The sequence below is a fragment of the Buteo buteo genome, chromosome 9 (genome assembly GCF_964188355.1).
Source record: "Buteo buteo chromosome 9, bButBut1.hap1.1, whole genome shotgun sequence".
In the NCBI taxonomy this organism is placed as follows: Eukaryota; Metazoa; Chordata; class Aves; order Accipitriformes; family Accipitridae; genus Buteo; species Buteo buteo.
The window spans coordinates 28,077,226-28,090,261 of NC_134179.1; the positions used below are offsets into that span (position 1 = coordinate 28,077,226).

Genomic DNA, 13,036 nt, shown 5'->3' on the forward strand with positions numbered 1-13,036 from the left:
CATATACTGCTTCTCCTCTCTCCAGTCTGAGATGAGCCAGTTTTCTGGCACGCGCTTATCTTGGCAAGGTAACCATAATGATCTGGAATAAAGGTAGGAACACTGCAATGGATAGGAGAAACTAACCTTTAATGGTTAGAAGCAGTCACTGTCCATGATGGTATTACGCTCATCATATGCCATCATGCTAGAATTACGACAACATACCAGCTATGGTTCTGCCCCCACATGGTATTATTGGAGAAGTAAGCTGGTTTAGTTTGGTAGTATCTGAGGAGGCCAAAAGATGATCCACACTTTTCACTGCCGCTCACATTCTTAAGGGCGCTCCTTGTGCGGGAAAGCAGCGCTTGGGAATAAAAGGTCCTGACAATATACTGGAACGTCAATAAACTTGGAAAATTCAAAGAACACATAAAAACTAGACACCTCATCCATGTAACTGTATATTTATTTCTTTTTAAAGAACACTCCTTAAATGTATTGTAAGTCAATATACAAACTCGGTTTCACAGATTTATAATCCACTAAATAGCACAAAATATAATCCAGGTCGTTGGTTTCTTTCCTCTGCGTGCGTGCGAGTGTGCGCGCGCGCATGCGCGTGTGCACGCACGCGTGCTGCTGGTGGTAGCGGTAACCCACCACACGTCCAAACACAAGCCCGGGCTCCTCCTGACTTCCCTCTGGAGCAAACCTCACCCCGATGGAGACCCTGCTCTGGAAGACTGCGACTCTCTTGCCCGTGAACCCTGCTCCTTGAAGAGGCCGGGGTGGCGGTGCTCTCCGCCTCGCCGGCGGGGCCGCGCTCCTCCGCCTGTGGGACAAGACGGGAAGGGACGGGACGGGACAGGAGCCTCCTCTGAAGCTGACCCGGGTACCGCAGCAGGGAGTGACCAGCCGTGGTGTTCAAGCGCGAGGAAATGCCTTTTTGCCCCGCTGCGAACCCCTCTCTGAGCCCTCCGGGGCAGCTCTGCGTGACACCTACGCCCCACGGTCAGCCCTCGCAAGCAGGGGACTGCCGGGGCTCGGCGGGGTGCCGCTCGTCCAGCCAGCAGCCGGCTCCTCGCCCAGCCCCACACGGCCGTAGGGGCCTCGCCACCCTGCAGCTGGAGGCAGGGGAGCGGGTCCGGCCGCGGCCGGACTCTGCCTCCCGGCAGCCAGCGGTACCCTGGCTCCTCGCCTCTCCCGGTGACTTACACAGACGGCACCAGTGATGCACTTGCACATATTTACATGGGGTGGAATGTTTTCCCATAGCTTTTTAAAGGAGTATATAGATCAACATGTTCACATAAGACCAAATACTTTTAATATATTTATAACTGTTTTATAAAGCTTTGAAAAAACTCACAATAGCACATTGTTTTACTTTAATGCTTTACGGTACTATCAGTTTAAAATCACAATCAGCACTTAAGTTATAGTCAATCCGGCAAACAAGAGACAAAAAAAAAATTACAAGAGTTAAGAACTGACTGATACATCCTTTATCTTTTTTTTTTTAACTAATGCATAAGTGCAGAATAAGATAAGATACTCTAGTTTAAATATCTTGTTTTACAATATACATTTTGTTCTAATTACGCAACAGTAATTCCCATGCTTCACATAGAAAAGCAATCCACAACATTAAGAAAAAAATTTACAATTTATGAAACAAAGTAAATAAATATTAGTATTACAGAATCAGAGCTGTACATAAAAGCTGTTCAGTTTTAATCATATAAAAATATGTTTTAGTGCAACCTCACATATATTGATGCTGTTTTGCTTTACATCATTTAGATCCAAGTGTCCAAAAAAGGAAAGAAATTACATTTATTACAAAGCAGATACACAAATTCTAAAATATGTACAAATTACTGCTAAAAAAATGCTTATAAGAATATAAGCAAAGTAAAGAAAAGGCACAAACATCTGTACAATTTAAAAGTACCAGACCCAATAAGAATTTCAAATTTAGTTTTGGTCAGGCTCAGGATGACTTGTTATTTTATCTAATTCTTTTGATATAACAAAAGTATATATAATAGCAAACTACTGTAACTTAGAACAGGCATGCTGTAAAGTTGAATACTTCTTCTATCTCTAGAAAAAAAAAGTGGGGTAAATGTATGGGTGAAAGTCTCCATGCATCTCAGATCAATGTGGCTTGCTCTTCTCAGATGACGGATCTTTTCTTTCCTGTGTGCTTGATGGGGGGTCGCTCCTGCTGTGAAAGCCCAACTGCCGGATGTCCACAAAGCTCTTGCTGTAAAAGGTGGGATGGGCTAACGCAGTCTGTGATGTACCAAAACTGTCCTGTTCACCACCGTGCAAGTCAGGATGGGTGGCTGAGGCACAGGTCTGACCTGGCTCAGATCCACTAAAGTGTTTCAGGCTAAAATGTGCACTTTCTAAGGGTTTCTGGTGAGGCTCAGAAGGCCTCTGCAGCTGCTCCGCCCCGTGCAGAACGGCTTCTTCTGTGGCGATTCGCAGAGAGGCTATGGCTTTTGTACAAGTCTGTATGTTCTCCTCCTGCTCCCTCTCGGTAGCGACGACACTCTCCTCTGACGTGCTCTGCGTCAGCAACAGCAACGGAGAGGAGGGTGTGCTGGAGGGAGCGGTGGGGTGCAAGCTGTGCGGAGAGGTACGTTTCTCGTGCTTAGAAATACTATACGATTCTTTTGTAAGGATTTCTGCAGTTCCTCTTTGCTTCTCCTCAGAGCCTTCCCTCTGCAGGGCCAGCGTGGACGGCGAATGTAAACCTGAAAGGGCCACCGGTACTGAATGGACCATCTGGATACCCCCGATAGGCATCATGGGGATGGGTGCTCGGATCTGTTGCTGGGAGTGTAGTGGAAGATGACTGAAGACGTAGTCACTCGGACCTTCGGGGAACGGGCTAGGCCCGCGGTGCTCCATACCTCCTTTTTCTCCATATACGTTGAAGTAAGGCCCCTGAGACAAGCCCCTTCTCTGTAACCAGAAAAAAACAAAAGAAATGTCAGCGCTGCTACTAGCAAAATTCTTGTCCAGCTGCCAAACCACCTATCTGCTTTCCTGTCTAACACAACCTCCCATTCACATTCACGCAGCACCTTTCATCCAGATGGATCCCAAAGCATTTGGAAAACTCCACTAATTGCTTATCCAAACAACAGAGGAGGTTTTGCTTAGCTCAGCCCTACAGTGCTCATGCCTCCGAGGTGAAAGGCAGCAGCTAGTTAAGAGTGTTCAGCAACACAATGCAGCGATTTAGGTCAGGAAGTGAAGAGTATTATATTCAACTGAAACTGCGGAGAGAATCTGGGGTAGATTGAGTTTCATTCCCCAGGAGAGATTTGGCCAGGAGATCCATCTTACCCTCTCTTTTGGCAAACTGTGCAAACTGTGCTGGCATTGGCAGCCCACACTGGGTATCAAGACTTTGTGGCAGAGAAATACACATCCGAACACTCCCTGCTCGCCACCACTGCTTGGCAGTACAGGAAAAATCTGACTGCATGTACGTATTTTCTGCCTGCTGAAAAGATCCTGCTCTGGAGCCGCAGATAAGGCACTTGCTCCCCGTGAGCTTTACCCAATCCTTGATGAAAGAGGGTGGGTATTTCCATGGAAGTTCAAGTGCCTCTGTGCAACAAAGACCCAAACTTTCATAGTCATTAAGACAACGGAGCACCACTCTGGCCTATCTGTAGTGTAAACAATAAGTAATAACAAAAGTGCAGGCATTAGCTGTGAGTGAAAGTGATGACTCTGTCACAGGAAGACTCACCCACTCATAATGAGATTGAGAAGAATGAGGGATTTTCTAACGGCTAATGAAAACCAACCTCGCAATATTGACATTTTCAGTGCCTTCCCATTAGTTCCTGCCTTGGAAGACTGAATAGCTCCATCTCCACTCAGTATTAAATATGTCTTGGGCTTTTGGGTTTCTCTTTTTTTCATTCTTAACTTTTAAAATTTGTTTTCCATCTGATGATTAAGTATCATTTATTGCTGACCAGAGGAACAACAATGACAGAAGTGCAGGATGACATTTTCATAATTGTGCATGGGATTTGGCCCCACAACTCTTGGGGACTCCCATAGGAAATTAAAAGAACGAAACGCTCATCTCTGCTCTGCCAATTGACCAAACACCTATCAGTTGCCCCAGAGCTGTACTGTTACCACAGTCTTGGTGCGGCAGCCCAAGGACTGCGCTGCTAAATGCCAATGCACTTCACTGCTGGGAAATCCTAGCTCTCAAGGCGTTAAGCAACCTCTTGATCCCATCCCAGGGAACTGGTTTAGGGGGCAATTAAAGATACGGTTTATGTGCTACCCAGGGGCTCAGTCTCACTGTGCTCAGATGTTTTGTCCTGTTTGATATAAATCAACGTCAAGACAGGAAGGGTGACCCATAATCATCAGACTCGAACTTAAGAGATGTTATTATTCAGAGGCTAATCTATGTTGGGAATTTTCCTATTCAGAAAGTGAGACACTTGAGTCTCATAGAAGAGAAACTGTCATAAGAAAGCACAGTGACAGCATGCTATACTGCTGAATGGGGAAAAATTTACAGAATAAACTGCAGTTGCCAAGCCACAAAACATAGCTCACCTACCCTGTCAGTCCTTCCTATCGCTAACCGCACCTCTGCACAGCTGCTTGCCCCCTTTTTTTTCCATCTTTGGTCTGTCAACCCATTTCTCAGTCATACTGTCCTCTTGGCTGTTTCCTAAGCCATGACATATCACTATTGCATCTGATGTGAACTTGGGCTAAGGGAAACAGAGCAAAAGCAGCCAAAAAACAGGAGTAAAACTCATCGAAGAACAAGCCTAGTCACACACAAATCTCTAACTGAGAAAGACACTAGCTTCATGTTGTACCCTGCCACAGTTCCAAAAGGGAATAGAGCAACAGTCCTCCTTGTCAGATAGAGGTGGCTAACATGATGGAAACTGCTACGTGCTTCAAGATCAGCAGTATCATCCAATATGTGTCTCATTTGCCTAATTTTTACATAGACAGTGACAGTGTGTTCATGTCCACTGGATGCCTTCCAAGCCTGGATGAGCACATATCGGATTATCTTTCTCCAGCTCTGGCAGGTAAGTTTGGAAATGGCCAACATAAATGGTTACAGGCATTAATAACTGTTCATACCTCTTACCCTGCTTTTATTTCCTTTACCAATATCTAGCATTTTCATACCTACAAGCAGACACACATATACATATTTACGGGGAAAGACCAAGTATTAGAGGAGATGTCTTCTTTCAAGAAACATCCTGAAAATCCAAAGACTTTATTCTGGGTTAGTATTGGATCCCATCACTGAGAACAGTGCAGAAAGCCACGGTATCTTTTTGCAGTGCTGTCAGAATGGGTGGCTGCCAGTGCAGTGAGATGAGCTCCTCTCTTTGTCAGGTGATGGGAATCCAGTTCGTTTCCTATTAATTAGCATATTTTCCTCCAACTCCAGGTGACATATAATTTCCAAAGCAACAACATTCTGGAGGAGCTTTTCACCAAACACTCTGACCTGGTCATAAAGCTAGACTGCCACACCACACCCTTGAGCAAAGCCATATCCAGCTTCACAGCTCCCCCAGAATGCCTCAGGGATGAGATAGGGTTTACCCTGTATCTGGTACATCACCCAAAACAGGCTGGGGGGGGATTAAGAGGAAGATCGCTTTTCAAAGCCAAGCACCCTTCAGAGACATCCTCCTGGCGGCCTCAGACCACAGCTTGGAAAAAGATGGTGGGTGGAAAACAATCTCTTTGATTAACATATCGTAATGTACTTGAGGCTTTTTAAAGTTAAAAATGTTGAACTCTGTTGTGAAATTCAATAACAGAGCATATTACCGATGTGCTTTCTAAAAGACATGATGCTTAATAAAGTGACTATAAATCTGGGTGGACTTCAGTTTCAGGATCAGCTTGATTTGCAGTCCTACTGAGAACACACCGTAGCAGCCCACATACACCAGTGGACCTATTTACAGTTTACCTGGACTTTAGAAATTTTATGCTGGCTTTTCGTATAGGAATGCCTTTCACTCAAGATGATAAAGTATTGAGTGCTTGGGAAGGGATTTAATATCCATATGTCTGGGATGATCAAAGGACCTTTATTGACTTTCAAGTGGATATAGAGGTGCCTAACTCCCTTCAACCCTTCTGAACATATCAAGACAGGCTTCAGACTTCAAAATGAATGAGAGGTGCAACAAACCAACAACACTAGCAAAATCCACTACCTCCCAGAAGAAAAAAGAGTTGCTAGCGATAAGTTTATACCACTCACAGCAAGATATATTCACAGTCTCATTGTGCCTAGCCCTGGGACTGGAAGAAGGGGCAAAAGCTCTGGTCTGGACTAGGAAGCAGCGGGATGCACTAGGAGCGGGGACAAGCAGGAACAGAGTGAAACTCGGTGCTGGATCCCATGTTCACAATATAAGTGTTGTGGGGTTGGAGGGGAAGGTTGCTTCAGACTAACCCTATGTGGTCTCTTCTCACTCACTTGAATGCCCACTTACAGTTTAAGTGCACCTGTTGCACTCCTGCAGCACATTTTTCAGTTTAAGCTCATCTGAGAACAATCCAGGTCACTTACTCCAAGACTGCTCTGCAATGTGAGTCAAAGCACAATAAATGTGACAACAGAGACATATGCCTGATCCAAACTAAAATGCTAACAGAGATGCACTCAGGGTGAACAAAAGCAGCTTTCCTGTCTCTTCTCTTTCCCTTGGGACTAGCATAAAATGACTGGGGAGAAGACTCAGAGCCCTTCAATAATGGCACCAGCCTCCCCAGAAAGGAAAGAAACATCTGGCATTAACAGAAGAGAAGATTCCAAATGTATTTAGAAAGCAATGGAGATCTGCCTTTAAATGTAAAGACGCCAATTTAACTTGCCAAAGCCAAATGTGCACCAGCATCAACCAGAGCCTTAAGCTACTTTGGAGAGAGTATCCTGTTGCAAGAGTGTATCCTGTTATTAACTGCCAAAGAAAAAAAAGTGCATTTTTCTGTATTCTTGTACAATCTACAAAAAGAATTACTTTCCCCACGCTCTTTTCCGCTTCCTAAAGAAATAATTTCAATTGCTCTCTATGTGGTGTTTTCAATGCCAGAGCACTTTACAAGCTCTTTGCACAAGACCACCAAAGCGCGTGAACATTCAAGGGGAAGCAACATGAAGGAGAACTAGACCAGCACTGGCCGAAGAGACTAGAGCAAATACATCAATTTCAGTGGAGAAGAAAGAAAACTGGCCTCTTCTGGGAACTGCAGGTACCAGACGCACAGAACCACTCTTATTCCTGCAGTGACTGGGAACCCAATGCAGCTCTGAAAGAGGAAGCAGGATTGTAAGCTGGCATGTGCATCACTGAATGCTGTTGCTAATGATGTTCTGATTTGCTGGATTTCAGTTCTCTGGAAGTGAAAAACAGCCTTTATGCCTTTATTCCTTTTCCTTCTCTGACAGCTTTCATTATAGCAAACTCAGGTGTTGTCTTCCCACACACCGAGTATAATAACTTGTGTTTCACCTAAACTCAACTACTGTTTGGCTAAAGTATGTCTTCCAGAAAAGCATCGAGAGGTGAGGAATCCATCTTTCCTTCCTTGCAGTCGTCTGTTGAGATGGGCAATTATCCTCACTTGTCATTTCCTCATTTAAATTTGCCTGGGCTCCGCTTCCAGTGATGCTTGTATTCAGGTTCCAGTGACTGTACTGAGGTGCGGGCTTCTCTCTCAAAACACTCAACATGCCACTGAGTTACCTATGCTTTCTGTAGGACAAATGATCTTTTACATTGGGTTTTTCACTGCCACTTGCCTGATCCTACCTCAAAAATAAGGTAGGTGTTAAAAGTCCATCTGGCATGGTGGACTTTCCAAAATAAGGAGCTAAGGGTGCTAAAAGAGTCCTTACAATGTGCTAAATGCCTTGCTGGAAGGTGTGCATAACACACAAGGCAAACATTACAGCAAGAACTGTCAGATGGCCAAGGGTGACACTTACATATCCTTTTGCCAGCATCATCACACATCCAAAATCTCTACTACAGGATGCCAGTGAAGTGCCTCATGCAGGACATTAGGGACTGGGGCTCCCTGCACAATGTCAGCTGCAGCATCTCATACAATTCCTCCCATCTGATACTAAGACACAATGACTGTTAAACTGGTGGCTCTTTGTCCTCTTGCTGTGCTTCCTTACTTTGTTGGCAGAACTGCTGGCGGGATTTGTATCCTCCCTCAGCTATGCAGTGATAGCTCCTATGAGAGTGCAGCAGGGTTTCAGCGTGCCCTTCCTCAAGGACCACTTAGTCAGCCACCCCTCTCTGCTGCTCTCCCCAACAACTTACCAGGCCATGGGGCCACATCTAATATGTGGGAGAAGTACCTGGTTGCTCTCTCCTACACACGTGGTCCCTCACATTGCAGCCTTCCCTTATCCCCCTGAAAAGCTGGGAAACCACTTTTGGATCTGCTAGGCTGGCAGCATCTCGGCCCTGTTCGGTCCATCCCTGCTCCAGCCACCTTTGCCCAGCAGCACCCCTTGCTCCATTCCCAGGCGCAGGTAACACATCAGCCTGGCTCCCCAGAGAAATTCACCCCAGAGCTCTGGAAATGCTGATTTTATGAGGTTAAGGTTTAATTCTTAAGCACCACAAAGACTACACAAAGAGCCAAGAAGACTGGCAATGGGTACACCAGCGGGGAGGAGAGCCCTGCCAGGAGGAGGGCAGGGAGGCAGGAGCCCTGAGGCAGGGTGAGCCTGTCACAGCTTGCCAGGGTTGAACCCACACAAACGGGCTGACGAGGCACGCAGTGAGAGGGCAGCAGCAACATCAGATGTGGCGAGGGGAGCGTACTAAATAAATAAATAAATGCATACGTCGTGAGGCCGTTCCTTAACTCTACAGACCAAATTTATTTGTGGAGAGAGTGCTTTGGGAATGCTAGGGCCAGTCAAAAGTGCCAAGTCAGCAGTTTTGGAGAGCTGATTTACCGAATGGGAACAGCACAGACAGCAGCTGTGCAAGTTTTGCATACTTCCATTTCCACCCAGACAGTTGTGTCCCTGCCGAAACAGCCAGTTGTGATGGTGCATTCTGCAGGGCAAACAGCTGCCTGCTCCTGTCACACGATAATATCCTTTAAACTCCAGCCACAGATCCTGATTTCGGTGGGCACCCTGCTTTTCCGAGAGGTTCCATTTATTTTAGTATTTTTATTCCATTAAACAATACTGCAGTGATGGGCACTGTACTGCAGTATCAGGGCCTTAAGCCCTGATCTGGGCTCGATCCCATCAGACAGTCTGGGACGTAAAAGGTTTTACAGAAACAGCAGAAACAAGCCCCACACACCATGTAAGCTCCCGAGGCTATTTTAAAAGAATATAATATAATATAATATATAAAATAAATATAATAAAGACGGGGGCAGTTAATGTAAGCCAGCCTAATTTCATTGAACTTAATGGAGCTACTCAGGCTTATACCAAGTGAAGATTTGACCCTTAGGCTGACTCTATTGCATCTAACTGAATCAACACCCTTATTTGGTCCCTCTCTATTCCAAATGTCTTGCATTTGTTCCCGGACTTCCCACCAAGGCTCAAAGCTTACGCCTTCTTCTTCTACAAAGCTGCAACATTTTTGAAATACTATGCACAAATTAGATAAGAGCATTGGTTTTGACTACAGGAGTGAAAATATTCTTTCATACTTACTGAATGACCCACTGGAATAGATTCAGACTGTAAATATTGACCCATGGACAACGCTGGATTATGGTATAAGCCCCTCCGGGGAGACGCTGCTCTAACAGAGGCCATATATCTCCTCTCTCGCCTAGGAGACAAATCTCTTCGAACAGACGCATCTTTCCCTGGTGACATTGGTCTTCTTGGCGATAGGTGACGTCTTGGTGACACATCCCGTCTTGGTGATAACTCTCTCCTCAGCACAGCCTCCTTCCGTGGAGAAAGGTGCCTCATGGGTGAAATATCTCTTCGGGGTGACAGATGCCTTCTGGGTGACAAATCCCCTTTTGGCATTAAATACCTCTTTGGTGAGTTATCTCTATAGGGTGAAGAATCGTAGCCAGGTGACGACTGTCGACTGGAAGGTGAGAGGTCTCTCGGAGATGAACTGGGGTCTAACGAAAGCACGTAATCCTCATCCATGTAGCTAGGTATGTCCAACCTGTCTTTATCGGGCTCTGAATCGGTACTCTTACTCTGGAAAAACCTCTGATATTCTGTCATCTGTGAGTCTTCACAGGAGTCACTTGGTGTTACAAGCTGAGTAACCTGAATGCTAGGTAAGGTGACCAAGTAACTGATGAGGGAGGAGTGTCCCACGGAAAGTGAGCCCTCGGGGGAAGCCCCCTGCGACGCCCCAGCCGAGTTCACAGACAGGGAGGAGAACCGAGGGGGCTGTGGGCTGGTGCTTCTTGATCTGGTTTTTGGTGTCGAGTCTCCCTGAGTATCATCAAAATCATCGTCATCTTCATCGTCATCATCATTGTCATCGCCGTCCTCGCCATCTGACTCCTCTGCGTCAGAAAACTGGTGCTCTGCTGACAGGCCTGCCAGGTTGCTACTCTTCTCTGCCTCCTGCTGCATGTCCTCCATGTTTTCTGAAACAGCCATGGCAAGTCAAAATGGTGAGCACACACCACACCTCTTACACCTTCCGCCACGTTCGTTCCCCACCCAGCACACTCATTGCCATCGCTAGATGCTCTTCATCTGGGATGGCTGCATAAAGCCATTCTTCATTGTCTCAAACCACAATTTTTCATAATAATACCTTAAAACTCTATACTTGAAAGGAAGTATAAAAAACAAATTCACCCTACCTCACCTTGCAACTTCGCTAAATGTTGCCACCTCTCACAACTAAACTGAAAAGATTGGGAACTTTGTATGACAGATGACAACAGGTCATACTTTTATTTCTAGCTCTTCCTCATGTATGTTAATAAAAAATGTAACTCAGACAAATGGATTGGATTTATTTTTTATACCTCCTGTTTATTAAAAAGATGCCTCTTAATTAAAAAATGCCCCAAATACTCTTAATATTTTTCCCATGCCAGCCACTGTGCTGAAGTGCAATGAGTCATTTGCATACTCCAGAGGCCATTCCAACTAAATTAAATCATTCTGACATACCTGCTTCTTCAGTTTCAGCATCATCTACGGATGTCATTGATACTCCAAGTTCCAGGCATTTTTTCATGTGTGCTTTAGACTTCATATGTTTTGTCAGATTTCCTACGGATCAGAGATTAATCTAATTAACGGACAACAGCAAAGATCACTCTCCAAGTCAGGTTTTGGTGTATCTTAACTCTGTTATCCTGCAGATGGGGGGTTTTAGTTTAAAAAAACCCACAACAGACAGAGCTGACTCATCCATCCCATTGCCCTCAGAGCCTGTTTTAATGAGAGTGGGATTTTATATCTTAAAAAAAAAAAAAAAAAAAATTCAAATAAACTTAAACTCAGGGCCTGAGAGGTATATAGGCATCTCTCCAATATTCCACGTGACATTTAGGCATCCCAGCAAGCTAAATAACTCACTTCTGGATGTTATCTATCCCTGGGCTCAGTGTTCATGATATGTACAGACTGCCTGGACACCAGCCATTCAGGGCTCACATTCCTAGTTTCACGGTGGTACTTTCAAGCTAAGGGCTCTCCCATTTACCTCATATGTAGGTTCCAAATGTTCATTGTGTTCAAAGAATTTTGAAGCAAAAGTACCCCACAAAAAAGACATTTACGGAAGACTTCTCTATGCAAGTTTACCATCTAGCTGCAATCTCTGAACTGAGAGGAGCTGTACTTACAGCCTTCACCCAGGATGTGGGAAATCCAGGTTCAGTTCCCTGCTTTGGACTATGGATCTGAACCAGACACAGCAGGGATTTGAAATCAGATCTCCCATTCCCCTGAGGGAGCAATCTAACACTAGACTATTGACTTTCTGGAGTGCCTGTCTTAGTTTGTTTTTTTCACAGATAAGAAAATTGGGTTGAGACTGGCTCCAAGAGACATTTCATGGCAAAGAAACTTGAGCACAAAGCACAAGCTGGAGAAATGAGAATATCACTCTAATCCATTAGCCACTTCAGTCACATTTGCAACACCCAACAGGGAAAGCATGGCGCAAGCAACACCCAACCCACTACCAAGACACGGTGCTTCTTAGCTCAAGGAAAGCACTCTGTGAATGTACCTATGCTGCTTTTGGGACCCCAACCAGCGTCTCCAGATGGTGTGTGTGTGGCACATGCAACCTGGGGGCAGGAACACTGCACCACTCTGCTGGATAGTGGAGGTGTGCTTAGAAGCTCACCAGCCAGGGTGTTCTCCTCTGACTTTCAGTCCCAGTGAGTTCAGGTAATTCCCTTCTCAGTAAGGGCTTCTTATTGTGCCTGTGCACTGCATGAAAAGTCTAACTTAGCCACTGATGCCTCTGGATGGCTAAACGCTCAGGGTGTATACTGAAAACCTAAATACCTCTGAAGGTCTGTCCCCTGCTGTTCTCTGCAAAATAGCAACAATAGTTGTGAGGCTGACAACTGCTCATAAGCAGTAATACGCCAGTTAAACCCTTCTGTACTTCGAAGGCTAACTTAGTTTCTTCCTACTCATGCCCTTCTTGTGCAATAGTATACCATCTCCTCCCTGTTTCTTCTTCTCTGCCAGAAATGACAGCCTCAGCAAGCAATTTCACATTTCTTTCCATGCCATCTTTTCTGCCTGGAATGTACTTTCTGAACACAGCTGCAAAACCACAATCCTCCTTCAAGACCCATTCCTCCAGCAATGTCAAATGTAAACAATGATCCGAGAACAGTTCACCAGATGGTCTATTGGGACTACAAATGAGCAGCTCCTTGTCTTTGTCCCTACACCCCCATGCAAGTTCTCATCTTAAATTAGGTTGATGGGTCTACTACCATCCATCAGCTATTCCCATCTTTGGCAGAATAAGAAGTGCTGGAG

The 13,036-nt window shown here is 45.2% G+C and overlaps 1 protein-coding gene across 18 annotated transcripts in view; it reads right to left on the reverse strand.

The window, feature by feature from the left end:
• Nucleotides 1–433: 433 nt before the first annotated feature.
• The window catches only part of HIVEP2 (HIVEP zinc finger 2), a 141,569-nt gene continuing 128,966 nt past the window's right edge, over nt 434–13,036 (reverse strand). For all 18 annotated transcript variants that reach the window (XM_075035869.1, XM_075035866.1, XM_075035874.1 and 15 more), the window contains 3 exons: nt 11,195–11,296; nt 9,746–10,656; nt 434–2,961 (listed from right to left, as the gene is read on the reverse strand). In XM_075035869.1, coding sequence (XP_074891970.1) covers nt 2,146–2,961; nt 9,746–10,656; nt 11,195–11,296 — 1,829 coding nt within the window. In that variant the 3' untranslated portion in view covers nt 434–2,145. The remainder of the gene's footprint in view (nt 2,962–9,745; nt 10,657–11,194; nt 11,297–13,036) is intronic.